Source organism: Cupressus sempervirens, chromosome 10, assembly GCF_028749045.1.
Source record: "Cupressus sempervirens isolate cs-2001-9-10 chromosome 10, ASM2874904v1, whole genome shotgun sequence".
In the NCBI taxonomy this organism is placed as follows: domain Eukaryota; kingdom Viridiplantae; phylum Streptophyta; class Pinopsida; order Cupressales; family Cupressaceae; genus Cupressus; species Cupressus sempervirens.
In genome coordinates, this window is record NC_143127.1 from 257,171,796 (window position 1) to 257,197,123 (window position 25,328).

Consider the following 25,328-nt stretch of genomic DNA (forward strand, 5'->3'; position numbering starts at 1 on the left):
TTGTTTGATCAGTCATTCAATTATTTACCAATTATCATGTAACTAATAAAGTCTGCTTTGAATCTACATCAAATCTTTCCTTTTATGACACATTAAATCTTTCATTTTTATGACATAAATCGGATTTGGTTTAGCTTATCATATCCTCAAAAAATCTTTTCTTGTTTACTTCTAAAAGTTGCTGCTAGCTTTATGTGATTTGCTGTCTTTTCTTGGCAATGCGTACCTTCTTTAGCAATATCAAACTTTAGGCAAATTCTTTTTAATCAAAGGATATTCTTCATACTGCCAATTTATTCTTCTAACAACAATTTCTTATATATTTTTGCATGTATCGAGTTTTGACATCAACAATTATCCAACACATCAAAAGTAATTTTTAAAAAAATCCAACATTGAAACTCTCCAAGTGCCTAATACCAATTTTGTTTGTAAACTGATTACTTCTCGCCTGAATCTCCAAAAAATAGCAACAAAGACTGTAGTGGCACTATAACAAATTTAAAATTATCTTCATATTCTAAAAATATCTCCACAATTTTTGATCCCCACGTGGAATCACCCAGAATGGGAAAAAGTAGTTTTCATCCTTGATCCTAAGTATGGAAATCAATTGGGTTTTCAGCTTCTCATTCCTTAAACAAATAAAGAGCTTTCATCATTGGATGCCCTAGATTTGGCAACCTTCCTAGATCTAACAATTGGATATGCATAGGTTATTTAACCATTCCACAGGCACCTCCCTTATCTAATAGTGGCACTGACACTGATTTTAATGAAGATTAGAGGCAAAAGGATACTTTCTTTGTTTTACTTTTGACTCTTTTGAGACTTTTGACGTATAGGATATATAATATTTTTCATTTCTGTTGAAAATTGCAGCCTTTGGGCATTTTGATATTCATTTAATTATATGCATATCGACAGTGATTCCAGATTCAATTAATTATATTGAATATGTGAAATTGAAAGCAATTTGAATTAACTGTAGTATTAAGCTACACCATTTAGATGAATTTATGAAATTCAATTGAATTGCATGTATAATGTATATGAGGAATGCTTTTAGATTTATAATGTGATCGTGTAAATATATTTGAAATTCCCCTATATATTTTAAAATTTCCCTAATTTTTGTAGTTGTTCCCTTTGCTGTCCCCTTTGTCCCCAAAAATGGCAAGAGTAAAAAAATATCCTGGAAATCTGTTTCACCGCCATCTGACCCTCCATCTTGTAAACTCAGGGTAACATGGTAGGCATCAGATTTATCTCAAAAAAAGTAAATAGAAACCATAATAAACACCTACCTCTTGTTTCAATATCTTTTGCAAATAATCATATAGTATGCATTGTTTAAACATTGGGCAATTGACTGAGACAGCAATCTTCAGGATGACATATTGGTGTGTTGCTCTCAGAGCATATGTTGGATTTTTTATGTGCCACATCTATGAACAAAGAAAGGTCAACATCAATGTTTCATTTGTAAGAAGATGAAATTAATGGAAATGTATAGTAAGCCATCAAAGGAGAAGAATTTCTTGAACATCAATTTGAACCATGGTAGTGTTTTACACTTGAAAAATCCATGATTAACCCTGGGCAATCACAACCTGGTAAGTTTCCATGAGATTTCCTGATTTTTTTTCATTTAATTTAATATATCACTTTTGGCTCATTTTTTACGCTCAGAAAAAAATACAAAATAAAGCCATATCTTGAGACGTTGAATTCTAAACCATGAGGAGGTTTCTTCTTTTAATTTATCTCCTAACAAGGAGAAAACTACCAAGCAAATGCAGATATTCTTTGAATATATCTCTTTTATGAGTTCAAATTTTAAAGGACAAGGTCTTTTTCCTGTAATTTGACCCTAATGGTTTTTTTTTAAAGCATACCTTAAGCTAGTTATGTTCCATAACAGAGTGACCTTTTTAAGGTCCAGTTGCATGTTTTTTATATAAACCCTCTTACAGGAATGTAAAATAACATTTTAAAAAGTCCTATGCAATATTTTATAAATAATGTTTTTTGTAATATATAACATCTGTTTTTAACTTTTTATCTCTACACACTACATTCAACAGTGTACTCAAAAAAAAAAAAGGTTTCCTCTCTTCTTACAATTAGTAGTTAACAGTTTTATTTATTTCCTGATTTTTTTCTGAGCTTTTCCAATTTTAAAATTGGCTAAATGAATTCCACTTATACTTTTATGATGACATGCCAATGCCATGTAAACGGATTGCAACTATGGTTTGGACTATATTATGGTAACTCCACTGGATTCTACACAAAGCTCTGTTTGATTATACACTTGAACATCAAGAAGAGTCTTTTGATTTTAGTTTTTATATCAATTTAGTAACGAATAGATGATAATCTTTCCGTTGTTGAATAATATACACTTTACAGTGCTAGTTTCTTATCACAATCATTGCGTTCTGACCCATTTTAATTGTAACCGAACATCTTCCAGCTTTGATTTCTGACTCTATAAGTTTCTAGAATTTATTTAATAAATATAGTCTTTGTTTGATGAAATATGATTATCAGATGGCTGCAAATCCAGCACATATTATTTAACTTGTAAAGTTTCAGTTTCTTAAGTTAATTTTTGTATGTTTTTTCTTAAAAAAGTAATTATTAATATTTTTTTTAATTTCAATAGCTGCCCCCACTCTACCCCTAGATCTAGGTTTTTTTAAGCCATCCCCTAAACTGTATATCCTTGTCCCGTGTCCTCCATGCTTGAAACTTGGAGATACATTGCAAAAAATCATTTAGATGATATTTAACTCTTACAGTTCATATATTTATAGATGAAATTTAAGTCTTAATTCTTCCTATATTCACAGATGAAATTTAATTCTTAAAGCTTCCTGTATTTATTAACTTCTTTGAGTCTTTACCTGCTTCCTGTGTTTATAGGTTTCTTGAGTTTTTATTTTTCGCTTCATCTTCTCAAGGGACATGTCCTTGCATTTATCTGTGAATTGACAATCCATGTAATTAATATTTAAATCGTGTATTATGTGAGTTCAATTATATAAATATCAATTGGTCAAAGCTTCTCAAAATATAGAGTTTGTGTAGGGCACAACAATGGTTTCTTAGTTGTCTGATAATGATGTAAGTTGATTTGGGTCCATTTGAAATTGCAAAAATTTTTCAGTGTCAGATATGAATTTGATTGTGCTTTATCATGTTCTAATTAAATTCACAATTGTGAATCTCATCAAGTTAAATCTGTTATCCTATGCAAACAGCACTGAAACAAAAAGACATCAGTGATCTCATCACAAGTTAGGTTTTGTATCATTAAAAACTGCAAGCTCTGAGTTTACTAGTCAAATATATATTCTGTTGTATGGGCTCATCATTTATGATTACATTATCCTTTGTACTATATTGTTTCGTTTGAGGGGCAGTAAAGCAGGAATTTTCAAGAAATGAATTCAATATAAGAATATATCAGTCAGTTTTTTCTTATTGCAGGTATCTTTTGTATGGAGATATTTCTGCAAAGGCTGCTGCTGCATTGAAACAACCAGAGGTAATTGTGAATTCTTCTTGTGGAAGAACTTGAAGATGCATAATATATTATTTAATATAGTTGTTGTTTTAATGGTTCTAAATTGTTTTTATCACTTAAAAGATCATCCGTTCAATTATTGGTCCTTTAGGTTTCACACTTCTTTGCAAAATTGATACAACGGGTATCTCCTAAGAGTTTTGCTCAAGCACTAGCTGAGGTCACTGTTACACAAATTTTCCTTGAGAACTTTTCTGGGGATCAGGTATCCTTTCCTTTTCCAAGGCTACGAATTTTGGTTCTACTGGCTATTTGAATTGTCTACTTATTTCTTTTGCAAATTGTCCCTAAGTTTAGTCTACAGTTCTGTGCTTAGGGTGGACTTGAATGTTATGAAATGAAACTTTGTAGCTAGGATGGTTTGATACATTATGTAATATACTGTAATTATGATGCTGGGTTTGAAATTTGGGTAGTATGTGTGGCCATGTGTGTAGGCCCCTATGGCCAACTAAAAACTTTTGGCAAATGATATCTTTTTTTCTTCAAGACTGCATGACATGTAAACTATGATAGTTATGCCATAGAAATAGTCGTCCACCTAGATATCAAACTGAGGGAATTATGTACCACACTTCAGAGAATCACTTAAAAATGAACATCAAAGGAATTAATGAGAAGACAACAAAACAATTGAGGACACAATTATTTTATCTTGGAGAACCAGTAATTTCAGAGAAGAGCTTAGCAAAAGAGAGGGGAATGATCCAAAAATGTTTCTGGTTCATTGTTGGAGTTTTGTTATCCTTTTTGAGTTATTTTCTTGGCACTGGAGCTTAGCATTTTGGGAGTGTCAGTCAGCTAGTTGAGTGTTCATAACTTTATACTGCCAATTGTCAAATAAGTGTTGAGATTAACATTTCTCCATTTTATTTTAGAGGGAATCTACAAGTGTTTGGATGTTGTTGGTTGTGATTGGTGTCCCAATGGGCCTTGTAAAGGCAGCAAGCTTGTAAAATTGTATTTTTAGAGCAGAATCTGAGAAAGCTAGCCACCTTTCGTGGGAAGGTTCTCTCAGAGTAGGTTTCTCCAGAGTAAATTTCGTAATAAATTTCGTATGAGACAGGCTACGCAAAAATTAACACACCCAAAAAAAACATATTTATTTTTCAAAGAGCAGCTTAAATGAGTCTGAGTTATCTGATGTCTCCCTCTCAAAAAACTTATAGCTAGAAACTGAAAGGCAATGCCTTTGTTATATAGATACACACTCCTAACTGATAAAATAACAATCAAAACACTCCTAAATTAAGTTGCCCACATGTAGATTTATAATTGGAATGATTGAGTCTAAACTAAATTGAAAAACTGGTAATCAGGAGTTTATGCCCACCAAAATAGTGTTTGGCATACTTTTAAAAGAACATTTAATAATTACATAAACTCAGCTTCCTATGATTTATCTGGGACTACTGGAAAAATCATGCCTAAACAAAATTCCCGAAATTCCAGGAAACTAAATGTTTTTCAGGAACAGCTATCTACATCTTCATCAAGCAATTTACTTTCATCTCCAACAACAATTTTTTGAACTTCAATAACAGCATCAATAATTACACTTCATCAGCTTCTCCTAACTTGGTTAGCATCAGTCAACTCCAACTTAATTTCATCAGCATTATGTTGTTTGGCAATATAATTTCCTACAATTTCCCCCTGATGTCAAATCCTTGTAAATGCAACTTTGTTTTGAAATCTGAATGTATTATCTTCGATTCTATACCAAACCTTTAATCATTATGTATTATATCTACCACTTGTTCCTCTAGCATGTAAAATTGCATTTTGAGTTTTTTTTCTCTTGTACCAATTCTTACTCAATGGTGCTTTGATTTTATGTGTTCTATAATTCTATTTTTTCCTTAACTACCATTGGCACAAAATATTTCTGTAGGATTTTCTTTTGTTCTTCTAGATATGTCAAAAAAACTTTTGTACATATTGTTAATGCATCATATTAGTGCTTCTGTACTTGATAATGCCACTCTATTTTTCCTCCTTTGAACTTTATGTTATCAATCGACTTATGAGAGTTGTAATGTTGCTTGATCTCTTTTTATCATCCAATAAATCTACCCAATCTGCATCTGAGTAACTTACTGACTTCGAATCTTCAACTGAATAAGAATGGATTCAGTTGAGTATCCTTTTTACTGCTTCTAAATGTCTTTCTTGTTGGTTTATCTTATAACTTGAAAGCAATGATACTGCAAACCTAATATTTTGTTTTGTAGTTGTCAAATGCGTGAACTCCCAACAATCCTTTTATGTTTTTTTCATCTACATCAATCTTTCTCCATGTGCAATTGGTGCATCAACTTCTTTACAATCTAGTATATTAAACTTCTTAACATATCTTACACACACTTGCCTTGGCAAATAAAGACCTTGATATGTGGTTTGCATATCTACATGCCAAGAAATATTGTATCAGTTCTAAATCAGTCATTTCAAACTTCTCATTATTGCTTCTTCAAATTTTATTCCTGTTTTAGCTTCTTATGTTATGGTTTCACGACATTTTGGGGATGATGGAAAGGGATGTGTTTCTGGGATGTTTCCTAGAGAGCCAAAAACAGGTGGTAGAGAGAATGGGAATATACAGATGTTAAAAGACACACACGTGTATGTATGAATTTTTCAAATTATAATCTATTATATATATATATATATATATATATAGAGAGAGAGAGAGAGAGAGAGAGAGAGAGAGAGAGAGAGAGAGAGATGTAAATAAATATTAGAGCATTATTATCACATCATAATAAATTTCTATAATGCACTGTAACCTATGTTTCATGGCATTTCGGGGATGGACATGAGGGGTGGTAGGGGACAGCGGTATGTGTGTGTGTGTGTGTGTGTGTGTGCGTGCATATAGACTTATAGGGAAAGAGAGAAATTGTCAAAAATTGATAAAAACAACAATGTGTAAATAAATCATCAAAGTAGTATATAATGACAATAAATTTCGATAAAGCATTATAAAAGAAATCTCAAATATCAAAATACAATATTCTATGAAACTAAGCCTCATTCCTTCGACCAATATCCAAAGACTTAAAACATGCAAGTCGCTATCACCCTCTGACAAAAGTGGATCATCCAATGGTAGCTACTATGGTTAGTGCCAAATGGTAAACATGTTCAAGGTGAATAAAGTACAATCATTCAAAAAAATAAAATAGTACATTCTTTAAGATCGAAACTCAAGAATGAAACTTTTCAACCATAGTACTAAGACTCAGATTGGCATGCCTTAGAAAATTAAACAACAATAACACTCCATGCGTATTTTGTTGAATGTTTGATTCTCATACACTTGGAATTAGATAGTTGTTTTGATTCTCATACATTTTAAATTTGAATACATTGTTTTCATTCTCATATGGAGTTATTTAAGCAAACTTCTTTTTTTTAAATAACTTTTCTCTTTGAATTATTTTCAAGTTAACAAAATCCCCTACCGTTTGGGGACAGGTCCCCAAATGACAAGGTATGTTTCTTGCTGTTTCCACCAATTTCTACTTATTGGGGATGGGAGGGGGACATCCCCTTTGCATCTTGTCGTTTGGACAAGGATGGTGGGTTTGGGGATGGGGGACTCTCCCCCATGTAACCTTGATTATAATAATAATCTCAAACATTAAAACTATTATTTATCAATATCCATATCTCTCAAACATGTATCCAAAAGTCCCTAAGATCAAAGTCTAACAACCTATGGAACTAAGCCTCATTTGGGCTATCAATATCCAATCATCCGATGACATCTTGACTAGTCCTACTTGCATCTCCTCATCTATTTACTTAACACAAGCTTATATGAGGATGCACCCCCATCCCCAAATGCCATGTTCCCATCTCCTCAGTGTATTTGGGATTTATAGAGTTTGAAGGAAAATAGGGCATTTTAAAATTCAAATATTTTATTTTCCCTCAGAAAAGCTCACATAAAGTTCAAACAATTTAAGTTGCCCACATCTCCTTGGCACCCCACTTGGGCAACAATCAAACACCTTATAAATATCTAAACACTAAAGTGAATAAGAATTCATCACTTTATTACCGTAATGCAAATATTAAAATGTTAGAGAGCACCCTGTAAAAAACTCAACAAGACACCAAAAATAGAAATCAATCACGTTGGAAGATAACAAATGTTGAAGGATGATGATTGATGCTGAATTGGTTGCCTTTTTTAATTGTAATGTTTCCAAGGACTAAGGAGATAAGATAAATTTATTAATCTCCAACAAGAGACCACCAAAAGGGTCTAAGGGACTGAAAGCTTGCAACCAATGAGACAACCAACAAAAGGATCACCAAACAGTGTCTGGGAAAGAGTGAGCACAAAAAAGAAAGAGAAAAGACCACCAAGGCAAGGACTAGAGGTCCTTCCTGATGCAAAGCAAGATGGGCCCTTCCAAGTTCTATGACAAAATACTCCAAACAATGTGTTTTCCCAAAGATTTCCCAACACAACTTTATGGCCTAAGTTGCCCAAATCAAGTAATCGACTTCTCCAAAGACTTCTTAGGAATCTAATGGCTTTGAATACCCTAATAAAACCCAAATAACCAATTTACCAAATATCAAGAGCTTATCTCTGAGGCAAACCAAACGTCCCAGCCTACTAGGCCTACAAGCCCCAATTAGTCCTCAAATGCAGTCCTCTTGCATTTTTCTCGAAATTTTCCCATAACAAAAGGAAAATAAATTGCATATTCGGATACCCATTTGGCTCCTCTATAACATATCAAAAGATGAGGTATGGTTGTTTTGGACCATGTCTCCGCTGTTATACTATGACTCTCTTTTTAGGCATAAAACCCCTCTCATTTAGAAAGAAATTATATAAAATACTTATCCCCCAACCATACAACTTGGTACAATATCTTAATATGATCCTAAACTAAGGATTCTTCAATTGATTTGAACCCAACAACTCCCTATATGTGCTTTTTATGAAATCCTCACCAAACAAGCCCAAAACCTAGGGCCTCTTCAAATCCGACCAAGAAATCACTTCCAGGACCTGCTATTTGATCCTACACCATGTTTATGATGATTACTTTTACTTTTTTACATAAAACCATGACCTCCTTTGGACATATCTTCCATTGCTATACCTATGGCACCACTTTTGTGCCCTTCTCCCACTCTTCCCAATGGTGTACACCTGTGATATCTCTTCTTACTGCATATTTTTGGTTGGCATCATATTGTACAAGTGTTATAGAGTCTATTCCATGAGAAACAACAACTACATTCATGGAATGACTCCATTCATATTGAAAACTTCAAAATTGGCCTCAAGGGAATGCCTTGTTTGCTATAGCAAGATGTCGATATTGAAAGGAAAGTAATAAAACAATCAAGTGATTCAATAGAAATACCTGTATTGATGAATAATATGAGAACAAATTCACATCATAACCTTGGGATGGGAACAATAACAAAAATCAAGAGATTTGCAATAGAAATGAAGCCTTTTTATTCACTTTTTAACCACAATCCATACAATATCATTTCTAGCTTGTACATCTTCCATCCCTATGCCTTTCCCAGGTTATATAATGTGGCAAACAACCTCCCCAACTGATCCAAACTAACTTTGGGTCATTATTAATGTATTTAAGGATCTAAAACCATTTTCCCTCCAAAATGCTCCTAATTGTTAGAATTCAATTTTTTTGAATTTCTGACTGACATTTTAATGATTTATTTTATTCAAACCTTATCCTAATTTGTTCTCAAAGGTAAATCTAACCTATCTAAGATCCTTTTCATTTATTTTAATCTTATATGGGCACTATTGGCCCCCATTACATCATTTTTATCCTAAGGTTCTTATCAAGACCTTTAGGATTTATACATATTTTATAAATTTGATCATTACATATGGACGTGATTGGCCTTAAAACATTCCAATTGACCCTTAATGATGTCTTTGAACCTTTATGTATGCTTGATGTCTTCACTTGATCATTTCCTTGCTTGCGTGCCTCTACACCACTTCCTTGGCAGGAAGAAATCCAACACCGACGAGTACGATCCATGGGGACTAGGAGGCCCAAACCATCTCTGGAAACCGTTGGAGGATTTTCGCTGATGAGTGAACCCGCTACGGGGTCTCAAAGATCTAGAGTGGGCGGTGATAGGGGTACTACACGATCGCTGGACACCCCAGTTTGGAGACAAGGTTGAGAAGAAGGCGATGATAAGCTGATCTGAAGCTTCGCACTGGGGGAATAAAAGCTGTAGAGTGTTGTCACGGAGTAGCATGGTCTCCTTGAGGTAAAGCATGAGGCATTGCTGATCTGTGCATCTGAAGAAAGCAGAAAAGGACCTACACTCCTCCCAACATACAATAATAAATCCCTTTGACCTCGTAGTAGATGGGGCTTCGAAAAATGAAATAGGTCTCTATCTCCGCTTTTGCCAAGGTACACAACTAACAAATCCGGTCCTCTCTATTGATATGGTGATTAGTCTGAATCTGAAATCGGTGGGAGCCAACTTTGAAGAAAGCCTGAGAGATATGCAGGGCGCGGGTCCAACGTTGAGACAAATAACTTGGACATGCAATAATCCTATCTTGGATATGCAAAAAGTGCTCAGTAGAAATGGCCATCTGTAGACATAACCCCCTAGGTGGGCTACTCCAGGTCATGATAATGTAGTATCTATTAATATAGTACCTATTAATATCATGTCTGACATGCTCGTTCAACTCCTGCGGCGAGAGGAGGAGGTGAGCAGGAGCATCCGACGAGCACTAGAGCGGAGGGAGGCAGTCAATTTCAATCCTGATTGACCTCAGCAAATGAGTGGCCCAGGCATATCAACAATGAGCCTTGGTGGCAGTATTAGAACCCGCAACATCAATTGAGGAGCAATAAGCAAGACAGGAGTATCTATGGTGGCCATCCGGTAAGTCCACAAAGCCATGGAGACGGTGAAGAAACCAGACAAGGTCAAAGATGATCCCAAGCTTGAAAGGATGAGCACTAAACTTAGCATGAATAACACTATGTGGGGTGGACCAGTGACATATGATGTTGCTAGAGAAGCAGGGTTTGAACCCGCTCAATCAAGGCCCAATCCGAGTCGAGGATAGAGGTACCCCACACAACCAAGTCATATAGCATTGTCAGTCTATGTAAGGAGTCCAGGAGGGACAACTTAGACGTAGTGACTTGAAAGTAATGTCTGAAACACTCTCTCTAGCATGGCTAGGGAACCCAACCCTTTGCTAACTCTGGGCGGGATGGCGGGCCGCAAATTGAAGCTGGGTCTAGAGAACCTAACCCCGAGATATGTATATGAAGAACAATCTCAACCTCCTGGCCCTGAAAGTAGAAATAGAGATGCGTGGTGTTCAAGCAGTTTAAGACGATGACCCAAGTTTTACCCAAATTCACAAGAAGCTGCCCCAAGTCACAAAAGGATGCTAATCCATCTAGAAGCTATAAGTCACAAGGTTTGAATTCGAATTTGAGTTCGTCAATCATAAAACTTGAATGAAATTCGACAAGGATAAAAGTTCTGGAAAAAATCGACATTAAGTTGAACTTACATAAACTGTATTTATTTTTAAATATAAGTAATATATCCACAAAAGTGTCAAAATAGTTTGACATTGCTAAATAATTAAAGTAAATAACTCAATATTATTTTAAAATAAAATAATAATATTATAAAGAGCAATATAATATTAAATATCATAAAATTTAGATGAAGTTGGGAAAGGTAAAAAATTTGCTGAAATTTGGCGTATCCTCTAATAGTCCACATCGTTGACGAAGAGGAGTATGAAGATCAATAACTAGTGCAAGAAATAACCATCCACGGGGAGCGAGGATACACTAAGAAAGGCTTCCAACTCATCAATATATATGCCAAACAAGGTGGGGGAGAGGGGGGAACCTTGCTTCACCCTGATGGTGCTTTGGATAGGATAAGATAATCCCTTGGAAGTCCTGAATCTGCCAACCACAGTCTTGTATAACCTCATAATAGTTGTCAATAAAGTCTTTGAAATCCCAATGTCTATGAGCCTCTGAAAAAGTGCCACCTGGGGGATGGAATCGAAAGCCTTCTAAAAATCCACAAAACAGCAGCAGACTTTCGTTGTGTAGTGTTAAGCCTCCTCAATAATAGCACACAACATCAAGATATGGTCTGTGGTCTGGTTGTTGGCTTGAAAATTGGCCTGGCCCTTAGCTTGGCAGAGTCTCATATCAAGCTCTTGGGCTAAGATAGTATTCAATGTCATGACATCAAGCTTGGCAAAGGTGTGCCCAATCATGATGGTCTTGTAGTTGTGGGGGTCAAATGCCAACCCGGTCTTATAGATCAGATAGATCATGTGCCTCAACCAAGAATTAGGAAAACCGGTGTACACCACCCTATTGAAGAGCGTGGGAGGAAAGAAACCCAAGACCGAGATGTCGAGCTTGAATAGCTCAGCGCGGAAACCTTCCTCATCCGATGTGTAATAATCCTAGTTGGTTACAGCTTAGACAAACATTTATTTCCTCTCCCAATCAGAAGTTTGGCATTTAATCAAACACTTGGTAGGCAGTGTCCATAAAATTGAAATGAATTCTCTAATGTTTGAAGTTCCGTAATTTCCACAATTCGAAATTCCCACACTCTAGTAAAAAAATTAAAGTTCTGATTTGATAATGGTAGTGGTCAACCAATATAATTGAAAGTTTTGTCCACATCTGAGCTAAATTCAAATGGAATACAATTACTCTATTCTCAAGTTATAGTAGAGAGCAACTTTTCTCCTCTATTCCAAATTGGTTGGAATAATAATAACAACTATGAGAAAGATTGGCTTCTATTACAAATTCAAAATTAAGGAACCTGATATTACTTCCAGATTATTTGTCGCAATTGCCAGCCCAAAAAGGAATGCTTGGTTATTTGCAAAACTTCCAACGCTGGCTGTAGAGTTCTTTCCAGCCTGATTGCCAATCACAAATTTGATTTGCAGTCCCCAAACTCCAAACGCAGGCTCCTTGTGGTAAACCGCTGGCCCAAAATTCTGATCACAACCCCTACTGGTAATTATCGCAGGGCACAACAGTCATTTACTGGCCATCGACCTGATTATATGCCCAAATAAAGAATGCCAACCCTGAATCTTTAATGGCAGGCCTCCTAACAAGTAACACAGGTCTATAGAATTGTCATGCAGCCCCTGTAGGATAGATCACAGGCTGTCAGACTAAATCACAACCCCTCAACTGTGAATTACCCAACACTTCTCAGCTCCAAACCCTTATACTTCAGCAAGGGCACAGAAAACAACTTCAGAAGATGTTACAAAGACAACAAAACATATAAATAATCAAATAATCGGATGCTTTTTTTAATGAAATGAGCTCATATTTATAATCCCTTTGTTGGCAAAAGTTTCCCAAAAGAACTCAGCTCCTGAAACTTCCCAAGACAATTCTTTTAGTAATATCTCTTAATGACATTAGTATAATAAAATATTATTATTATAATAATGCAACTTTAATAAGTAATTAATAAATATGAGCTCATGCAATTAATAACCATATCCATTGCGGGTGACGATCATCTGCCAGAGCCACCCACTACACTGCCAAAAATGGCAATCGCCAAAAATAGACTTACTAAAAATAGTAAGTCCACAATTGAGACCCCCAAATCACCTTGTCAATTCATGGGGTCGCTATAATGAATTCACTCAACCATCCGCAAAAGCTTGCTAAAAAGTGGGGACATTACACATCGCTCTACTACATCTCATGGATCTAAAAACCTCGTAAGTACTAGAGGGAGTGAATAAGGGGCAATGGGGAGGTGGGGTGAGAACAAACCAAGAAAAGCTCTGAACATTGCAAGGATTGTTGTCACCAACTAGAGTGCCAATTGAAGTTCATACCATCATTGGATACCACAAAATCCTTAAAATGGATTCAACTCTCATAGAATAGGAATACGTGAAATTGGGACAATACATTTTTCTCAATGAAGTCCACTTCCATATGTCATCTTCTGCTTTGCTCTTCCACCATAGCCTTTAACATTTTAAAGACTTGTAAAGTATTGCCCTTTTATTCTTCAAAATTGAACCCATACTTCATAAGTAAAATCTTTAATGAATTTAATCATGTGTTTCATACCTGTACATGCCTTGGACGTGGGACTACACAAATCTGAATGGATGAGCTTAAATGGCTTAGCTGTGAGGAAAAGCGTCTCTCTATCAGTGCAAAACACTTGTTCACTTCCTTTCCATTTTGTTTGAATTTTTTGTAACTTGTATACCATATTTCTTTAATACAACATATGCAACCCTTGAAAATTACTGTTTACCGTACAGGTAAAGTAAATGAACGCATACAGACACTAGAACATGAACAACAGAATTATATTCGCAATAGTAGATCAATAATGATTTTCAATGATCCCAGACGAGATATAAATACTACTGCCGAACCTTCCCGAAGGAGTCCGTCGGCCACAATTATTTTATCCGCTACAAACTATTTACCGCCGGACCGTCGGCTACAGAAACACCGCCGGACCGTCGGCTACGGAAACACCGCCGGACCGTCGGCTACAGAAACACCGCCGGACCGTCGGCTACAAAATACCGCCGGAACCATCCAGTCGGCTAACAATTACGATGTCCTTACCTTTGATGCCACAACCAACTTGCATCCCCAATAGTAGTATAACCAACTTGTGATTCATTTTATTTAATTCTTAATGTAAACAACTGGTTCTTGGTCATCTCTACTTCAGCTTTCCTCCTTGTCTTTTATCATAGATAATATGATTTTTGTCATAAATTACCAGTTTAAGCTCTTTTTCAATGACTTGGTCCAACACTTATATTGGTCTTTGCCTTATTGTGGTGAATGATATGGATCGACAATTTTCTTTTTCCTTGTTTTGTGTCAATATCTATTTTTCCTTTTCTACGAACATATTTTAATTTAGCATCACCCAACTTACTTCACTTAGTGAAATCTTCATCAGTCTTTCAAGATGCTTCTCTCCATTAACCTTGATTTAAATTTCATGTGAAATCTTGTATGTACTTTACCTTTCTTCCTTCATTTTAATTCTTTAATTTATAGTCTCTGTTGATATGACCAGAATTTCTTGTAGTAATAGCATTGTATTGGTTGTCTCTTTGCATTAATGTTTTCTCCATTTCCTGGTTTACCATCTCTACTTTGTCCTCTTCTTGTAAATTTAGAATTATGTACTTGATAGGACTCCCCCCTCGTATAGCCTTGAGGGAAGCTATACATTTTTATTATTATCAATGTTTGCCTTTGATAGCAATGTGTGATCTAGCTTATGCATGCACTTTATTTTCTCTTCATGGGTATTTAAAGATCCAATTAGCTCTTCAATTATTAAATTATTTAAATCTTTGTACTCTTCTAAACTACTCACAATATGCATCCACTTGTGTCTAAGAGATCTCAAGATCTTCACAGCCACATGATTTTTCACTATCTCACTATATTTTGCTATCTTACACATTGTGTTTTTCATGCTAACACAAATAATCTTCAACTTTCTCATTGCCCTTTATGATTAAATTTAGAAAACATATTCTAAATTTTTTAAGCTTTGCAACTCTTACCTAATTCAGACCTTGATATAAACTTTCTAAAACTATTTATATTTCCTTGCTAGCTTACAACCTGCAATCCTTGGATCGGTATTTGAATCTATTGCACTCCAAATATAGAATAACACTTGAGCATCTTATTTTTCCTCTTGAGTCTTCTCTCATTTTTATCTTATCTTTTGCAATTAATTTACTCCAATCATAGGGTTTATAACACGCTCACTTGTGATGTCCCAAACCCTTTCCATACTACTAGCCTATTAACTAATCTTTCCAATATTCAAAATTTTGATCTTTGAATGTGGGACTTGTTGAGTAACATGGATTATTTTCTGTAAGTATACTAACATTGCCAATGTGATTGATGTCTTCCAATTGCAGATTTGAAGACTCAGAAATATGAGAGGAGACATGTCTCATGAAAAGATATGTCTCTATAGTTAATCATCATTAGCTAATATATTAATTATATAAATAACCTTATGTATAATGTATATATATAATAATATATAACTAATCATATGTATAATATATATACATTATTATATATATATATATATATATATATCAACAATCTATCTCATAATTGAATCATTCTGACTGCATCTACAAATTTAACACTCCCTCTTAGTTAGGGAGGATTGATATAGAACACATAATGCGCTTGAGTATATGAAGAGATATCATCTCAGTATGATATTCTTGGAATGACATATTTAAGGATATCAACATAAATCCATCAACTTAGATGTTATCTTTTAATCTAATTCGAAGTATGATTCAACAAGAAATATTAATCATATGATATTCATCATACATATATTCTTTTGGTATGTGCATTGACATCAAATCCTTGATGCCTACCAAAAGAATGTTAAATCTTAGAAGGATATGAGTTATCTGATTTCCAACACTCTAGGACAATAATTTAATATAGTCTATCAGATAAGAAGAAATCACAATGTCATGGTCTCTATCATGACAAGTATCATGATCTCAGGCACTCCGGGACAACAACTTAATGAAGTTTGATCATGATACGTTTGTTATCATGACTTCCACCACTCTGAGACAACAACTTAATGAAGTTTGTCATGATAACAGGTCTACCATTTATAAGATTGTCACCTTACAATGGTTACCTTCTGTCAAATAAATTCATTATCATGACTTCTAGCACTCTAGGACAACAACTTAATGAAGTCTGTCCTGATAGCAAGTCTATGATTTATAAGATCATCACCTTACAATGGTTACCTTCTGTTTATATATGTCATGAAAGATTGTCACCTTTCAATACATATCATCTGCAAAATAGTAACCACCATGAACCAAATCAGAGGGTGGTACAAAGGCTTTCACCTCAATTCTCTCTCATAGAGAAGAATGCATTACAAGGAATTTCAATTAGAACTTCTCCTCATAGAGAAGATATCATTCACAAAGGATCGCACCTCAAAATTCTCCCTCTGAACAATGATCCTGGTAAGTTAGGTCCAGTAGTTACTCCCTTAGAGGCTCTCTTCCCCCAAGGATTCTTGTCAGACTCACTTTGAATTTGATATCAATCTTCCAATTTTCTAATGATAAGTCAATACTTCCTCATGATGCACTTAAGAGTAGGCCTATCAAAATCATGCAATCACACATGTATTTCTAGACTCCCTTTGAGTATCAATCTTCTAAGTTCCTGCGTTGCCTTCGAAGAACCGTCAGACTCCTTCTTAATGTAGAAGGCTACTCATAATCTCAATCATCAAAGATATTTGCTTCAAGAGCCTCACTTTAACCTGCCTGATCATCAAGTGACTAATGAATTCTAGGTCAAAGCTTATTTTGAAGCTTATTGTCATAAGATCGAGTCTGCACAATATTTGATAGCATGTGTAAGCTATCGCCCTTATTTTTTTTGCAAGAACATCTGTACACATAAAGGAAACAAGGTAAATAACTGTTATAGTACGAATACAATTAAGAGAGAGAATATAGTAAGTAGATAAGTGTAATACTTAATAATAACAAATACTTATCTATATATCAACATCCTTGAAACTAATTTCTCCAATGAAGGTCCATATGCATCAATTTAGAAAAGATGTCTCCAATGGGAATGAAACGTTGGGTAATTATTCATCCCCCAACAATTTTAAATACTCACATCATTTTGATAGAGTTTTCAATCAATATCAAGTCTAATGAGAGACAATCATCCATGAATGATATCAACCTCTATCTCTATTAGTAACTTCTTCTTTCTAAGTATTAATCTTCTTTCTAGTTTCGCCTTTTCACCTAATGAAGATCCAAACATTCATTAAGCTTATTAATAGAGGCAAATGAGTATTGACGTTTTTCTAAACCCATCCACCCTATACCAATATCTTGATTTAGAGTGTCCATGCCACAAGAATGAATCTATTACTCATACTCAGAGATTTGTTCATTAAGGGGATAACAATGGGTGGTTCAAATGCTTTGGCAACCATAACCATACAATTTGGATAGTTTGCCCATGTTGTCCATCATATAACACATTCATGATACTGGACCTTTGTTAGATATTGACATAGGCTTCTTGTCCTTGATCCTTACATTGTTGATAATAATCATAAACTCTTATTTAGCTGTCCAAAAATGAACAATACAATGGGATAAGGAAAGTGATTCTTTCATGCCTTGATGTTCATAACACTTTAGATCATCTTTTAAAAATCTTCTTCAGAGTTTGTAAAGCATTTTCAAAAATTTAATTGTGTATATATCCATCAATAGATGCCATCAATACTGGCTTCTCCTTGCATATGATACTGTGGCTATAGAAAAACAATACTTCTTAGGGCATATATCTCATTTCATCTCTAGAGGATATTAATATCACTTCTCTTATTTAATAATAGCCTTGTCTGGTTTATCAATGGAGAATGTCTTTAAGAATTTCATATATAATCGCTTATAACAATCAGATTACTATTTCTGATACGTTCCTTTAATTGTGTGCAATGAACTATCTATGAGTTCTTTTAATACTTGATGTGTCTGATGTATGTATAGGAATTGCTAACACCAATGTGATCCTGTATCAGATTGATAATGTAATGCTAACTTGACAATGGATGAATTTTTGATACACAGATTTAATGTCTGCAATTCATTGGTGATGTTCCTGATCTATATTTAGATTACTTGCAACCGATATGCCACAATGCACTTTCTCTTACAAAGCATATCCAAATCTGGATGATAATGCTATTTTAAATTTGAATGATAGTGACTGCCTTCTCATATCTTGTGTTGGGAATGATGAGGCATGGAGTTAAAAAACACCTGTCTTTAGCATGTCTCTTTCTTTAGTGCTAAATGCACCTCTCCTTTACTAATCGATTTTTCATTTGTAGTCATTGCCAATGATTACCAATGGATCAAAATGCACCTTTCCATTACTCATTTTGTTGTGGGTACCACCATAGTAAATTTTTCATCATATAAACCCTGACTCATTTCGCTGTGGGTCCCACCATAGCCCCAGGGTGTGTGCAATTATCAAAGAGACATTAATATGTTTTGAACTTTGTTTCTCCCTTTATATTACATTTTCATCCTTGTTTGCAAAATAATATGCCTTATCATATCCTCAGTTTATTGCAAGTTTGAATACGTTCCTTTTTACAATCCAGCAAAAAAACATTGTACAGAAGTATCAATTCAGTTCATAAATCGATGTTCACATATGAGTTCCCAATTTCCTCCCTCATTTGGTGTAAGGAATTTTATTACCATTTTTAGTAAATCCGCAACAAGGAAATGTAAAATTTCTTAAATATCCTTAAAACATTATGTCTAGAGTCTGACAATTGGTCTTCACATGCCCTCAATTAATTAACAAATTATCACTCTCACCAATAAATTATGATTGCCTTGGCGAAGTGCTCAGGTCCATTGATATAATAAGGAATGTTCCATTTACATGGGTATCAAATAGCTGAACATCCTCAATTGAGTGCAATATTTCTCCACTAATGCCATGCGGACATATATTTGACTTCCCATTTGATATTCCTGTTAGTGTTACTGCTGTGTCTGAGAACATTTCCTATTATGACTCCGACTTTTTCAACTTCCTTTTCATTTCTTCTTAACTAAGCGGAATGATGCTTTCCCAGTCTGAGTACATGATAAAATTTGAGTTACATTGAACTGACAGATTACAAATGGTAGCACAATCACCTATTGGATCACTTTTGAAGTCTTTCTATTTGGAGTTTATTAGAACTATCTTCTTCTTCTTCTTTTTTTAATCCAATTCCATCTACCTTAATGGATGTCTCTCTCCATTTGTTATGTATTACCCATTCTGATTATATCCCTTTTGCTGGTTCCATTAGTTTCTTGTCTACTATTTCATTGTTCAGAATGTTGCTAGTACTCCTACGATCAACTGCCAGATGCAGGTCGTTGGTCTGTAATAGAGGTATTAACATTTTTGCAATAGAATTCCAAGCCTTTGCTCATGTCAGATTGGAATGCCTGCCAGTGAACAACTCAGATTGGTGCTCCTCTTTTGATGATTCTTGGGTGTTATAGTTATTTTCTGTTCAGCTTGGAAATTCTTCTTCATATTATTTCTATTCTTTTTCACATTTTCAGTTTGGCTCTAATACCATGTTAACATGGATTGTTTTCTGCAAATGTACTAACATTTTCAATGTGATTGATGTCTTCCAAATGCAGATTTGAAGACTCATAAATATGAGAGGAGACATGTCTCATGAAGAGATATCTCTCTTTAGTTAATCATCATTAGTTAATATATTAATTATATAAATAACCTTATGTATTATATATATAAAACTAACCATATATATCTATATATATATATATATATATATATATATATCAACAATGTATCTCATGATCAAATCAATCTGACTGCAACTACAAACTTAACAGGACTGACCTGCACCATCGTTTGCTGTCATTAGCTATCAAATGAAGTTGAGGTTATCTCTCAAAGTCTCAACTCTCAAGATCTTTGTACTTCAGTGAAGGAGCTTTTAAATTGAACTGTTGTGAAATTCTCACCTGTAGTGACTATATATAAAAATAAATATAGACAAAAAAAAAAAGAGAAACAATATTTAGGACTAGGCTTGACTGCCAATGTGGTTTCTAGCTTTTCGATATATGTTTACATTTGGTGTGATATTTTAAATCAAATTTGTGTTGGATTTGGATTAATTCAATTGCTATTGATATTTCGTGTCATTTATTATATTTTATTAATGGTGGGCTTGAATATATATATATGAGCTGTACCATTAAATTTTAAATTATATCAAACTGCAGTTTACTAATGGTACTGTCTTACAATTTTGGCTAATTGCATCTTATATTATTTTCAAGTAGAATTGTTGTTTTCTTTCCTTGCCTATACAGACTCATTAGCTTGTCATACCAAGTGTTTGGGTTGCAAGTTTGCTCAAAGGAGCCAATATTTACTGGAAACCTAACAACAATTCTACTTGAAAATTATACAAGATGCAATCAATCAAAATGGTATAACAGTAACATTAGTGAACTGCAATTTGATATTGTTAGTGAAATAGGATTTGTAACTTGTAATAGCACTTTTGGAATTTTATGTGTTTTTCACGTTACTATATGAATGAATATATATGTGAAAAAAAGAGGCATGTCTCTTGAAGAGACATGTCTCTTTAACATATTAAATTACATTAGTTATAGATATAACACAAGTAATATACCCTTAATATATTATAATTGTTATATAACAATATATACATAATAAGATATATATATATATATTACTCTTAATATAAGTTAATTATTCCATATATAATATTTGTGATATATTATATATCTCATATATATAATATAATTTATCTGACAGAATTATAACATTGTAATGACCCTTATTCAAAGGTCACTAAAAACTACTAACACTGAACTATGCAATTACGTCAAACACTCGGCATGTAGTCTGAACTATGCAATGTAACATACTGAATATGTGCTAAGCAATTTCATCAAACACTTGGCAAGCAATCAACTACACTGCTGAGATATAAAATGCTGAAAGAAATATTTGTTAAATTATAAATCCACCCTACTCCATGATACCCAAACAGTGCCAATATATATATATATATATATATATATATATATATATATATATATATACGCATTCAATTAAGATGTTGCTGCTCTTACAATCAATTACAACTTCAGATTACCGGTAATTTATGGTCTTCTACTAAATTAACAGTGCACTGTCATGACTGATTACAAAGGATTAAACATGCTTTTTGTGTCACTATCCAAGATATACCAATGTCCTATGCAACTGGGTACAAATAGAGACAAAATTCATACTCTTTCTTGTCACATGAACAACAATTGACATTTAGAAATGCATCTCGCATATACAGCAGCTAAGTCACAAGGTTCGAATTTGAATTCGAGTTCGTCATTCATAAAATTCATATGAAATTCGGCAAGGGTAAAAATTTAGAAAAGATTCGACATTAATTTAACTTATATAAATTTATTTATTTTTAAATATAAGTAATATATCCACAAAATTGTCAAAATAGTTAGACATTGCTAAATAATTAAACTAAATAACTCAATATTATATCAAAATAAAATAATCTTATTATAAATAACTATATTACATTAAATATCATAAAATTCGGATGAAGTTTAGAAAGGATAAAAATTCGCTGAAGTTCGAACTTCATGGATGAAATTCGGCAAATCCTGTGACTTAGTACAGCAGTGACTTTATCCATTAAACTCTCATATACAACATATATTCAGATAATTGTAATTAAAAGAAGAACTTGGGAATGATGCAACAATGTTGTCTATATGCTGAAGATACAGTGATCAGGCTGCAACCTTAATCTGTCCTAAATCCAGCAACTGTACAATCTGCAAGTACAGTCGTACTTGTACGGCCCTGTTTGATTTTACTATAAATTGTTTCCTTCTCCAAATGGTGCTAAATCAAGCATAGTCTGAATTGTCCAGGTCTGAGGAATGCAAAGAAATTGGCAACTTGAATTTCAAACCCGGTATGATGAATTTATGACTCCAAATATGCTCCCAATCTGATCTTTGAAAATGACTAGTTCTGCATCAGATTTGTGCATAAATATTGTCCCAGACTTTACAAAACCCTTCTAACAAATATGATGCAATCTTTTCACCAAAATGACTTCAGAGATGTTCACTTTCAACCCTAGTCTGAAAACTCAATGAAGCTCAACTTGAAATGCTTTTTCGAATTGCTTTTTCTGATCTGCTTTTTCGTATCTGCTTTTTCGACCTGCTTTTTCGGACCTGATTTTTCGGACTGTTTTTTCGATTCTACGCTTTTCTAGTTTTTTTTTTCGGATTTGCTTTTTCGCTTTGCTTTTTCGGCCTGGTTTTTTTTTGGTTCTGCTTTCTTCGAAGAAATCAAACCCTCAGGTAGTTTTAGTATACAAATTAAGCTCAACTTGAAATGGCTGAATGCCACTTGCAAAGTGCAACCCTTCAGAAGGTCTTTCACTTCCTCAGTTATGCAATCTCTTGAGAGGTATCGTTCTCAAAGATTATGCTGAATATTTGCAAACCTGGATGGTGCCACAAATGCTCAAATAGAATGTAGTTGAATTATCAAATCCCGTCCATGCAAATGAGAGGCCAAGCCCTCTATTTATTTACTTTTCTAAGAAGTTACTATGAACTTCTAGAAGCATCCATTATAATAACTCATTATAATGCACTTTTATAATTAAATAACTTTATAAAATAAAAAGTGCAACTCAACTTAAAATTATAACATGTAGGCTGCGTATAAAAAAGTAATGATAAAATAATATCTCCAAGAGCATAATAAGCCATCCAATCCTCAAATAAACGCCAGAATGACCCTCTCATCACAACCACCAGTCTATGAGAGTCCATGATAGACTGATTCGGCACGCAAAATGATGTCAACCAAAACGGGGACATTACAGTTTGCCCTTCCTGAAATTGCTTGTCCCCAAGCAATGGCTGAACAACAAACTAGTCGCTCCACCTGGATCCCAAATGTAGTCATGAACTATATTGCTGTCAATCAACATAGGCTCCTGCAACAACCTCTGAAATATAACCAAGAGGAATCCATGAATGAATCGTGAATCACGGTGCAACTGAACTCCAAATCCACTACTGCCACAGTCAGGAACCCACGAGGCACAAACTCTCAAAATATTAGACCCCAAGTAGAGTAGATCACCGAAACTGTCAACATAATAAACACCATCCACACAACCCACCATGTTATGCGGAATGCACACTCCAACTCTGCTACAATGGTGACCACTCCCACATGAAATTGCACCAAATACAGAGAATCCACACACTGTACATCTAGTGCAGTTAACACAACTCTGCAGATTACTGGCCACTGTCTCATAACCATAACACCCATGCACTACTGATGGTGAATAGTCATTACATGGTAGATAGCAAAAATGAGAGCCAAGTCCAAACCTGTCTGCCATCAACTCCTCAACACATGGATCAAAAGCAAACCGATGAACATATCTTGCAGTATAATGCCGGTAAAAAGAACCAATCCCAGTCAAAGACTCATCCTGCAGACGTGATCCAACCAACTGTGACTGATCATCAACTAAGTCAGATAATGATATAGCCAAGGGCGCAGAATCAACAACATCACTAGTCTCTGTGCCCTTCAAGTTGAACATACCACAATGCTCAGCTCCAGTGCCTAACTCAGCTAAACCTACCTCCAGTGGAAATGGACCAAATATGCCAATACTAGTGTCATGGACAGATATATCCTCATCTCCACTGCCTCTATAAACCTTGACCATGGACATCCTCGGATCACCAGACACCACGGTCCGTGATTGTACAAAATTTGGTAAAGACTGAAGTCGTTCTAACTCCATGGTCACCTCAGCTAAATGAAACTGTGACTCCTTGAAAGCCAACTGTGTACTCTCAAGAAACTCAGAAGTCACCTCGAGCTGCTGAGTAAGCTCACTCACCTCATCTTCCTTGACCAATAACGCGTCATATGCTGTACTGCCCCACTCCATTAGATAATCTCTGTCAACTACCAACTGCATATAATCCTGTCTCAGAATCCGGATAGCCTCCCATAAAGAGTGGATCTTTGTCAAGGAAAGATAACTGCCTCCCTGCCCATCACTAGTAGGAGAACCCCATCCATAAACTGCTAACAACTGACGAACAACATCGAAATGCTTGCAAGTGATAGAAATGTCTCACTTGCCAATTCTCAGTTGACTAGACACATGATTGTGCTGACTGGTCGAACTCCTATACTCTATCCCTGGTACACTGTCCAAAGGAGTAACCTTAGAATAGCTATCATCTGTAATACTCTGATCCTGGGACTCTCCTGTAAACTCTATCATCTCTAAGAAATCATCAACATGCGACCTGACTGTAAAAGAAAACTGAGTCCTTGCTATACGCGCTAACTCCCGAACTGAGCTCACCTCAAGACAAAGCTCGTCCACATGTCTCTTAGAATCCTGGAGAGCCAACTGAATACACACCAAGGAATTCTGAGTATCCTCCAGCTCATGAGAAAGTCAGTCAACCTCCTCCTTCTTCAATGCATCTAAATAGATCCCTGCAAGATTAAGGAGATGATCGCGATCTGAAAGTAGGTGTATGTAACTTAGCTTCATTGCCTCCATGCCTTCCTTGATCTGTTGTAAGTTGTCACAAGAACCTGTTGTGACTCCTTTCTGTCTCTCCTGCAGTTGAATCATCCAAATGTTATTCTCAATCAATCCATGTATCCTGTCATGATGAGATAAAGCCGTGACAATATTCTTGTCCCTTGTCTTCAGCTGGCTTGCCAAACCAAGTAAAGAGCTACTAGTTTCTATCTCATGTGAAGAAGCATCCAACTGTGCTTGATACTCGTTTTCTGCAAAGTCTTGAATGCTCACTTTCTGATCAACTGTACTATCCTCAAACATGACAGTATCCTCAACTGCTGTAACTTCATCCAACCCAACTATATTGGAATCACTA

General features: G+C 34.9%; 1 protein-coding gene across 1 annotated transcript in view; it reads left to right on the forward strand.

Moving 5' to 3' along the window:
- The window catches only part of ALDH12A1 (aldehyde dehydrogenase 12A1), a 187,432-nt gene that overhangs the window by 77,404 nt on the left and 84,700 nt on the right, over positions 1 to 25,328 (forward strand). The window contains exons 5-6 of the mRNA XM_089807563.1: positions 3,499 to 3,556; positions 3,687 to 3,800. Of these exons, the coding sequence (XP_089663689.1) occupies positions 3,499 to 3,556; positions 3,687 to 3,800 (172 nt within the window). The remainder of the gene's footprint in view (positions 1 to 3,498; positions 3,557 to 3,686; positions 3,801 to 25,328) is intronic.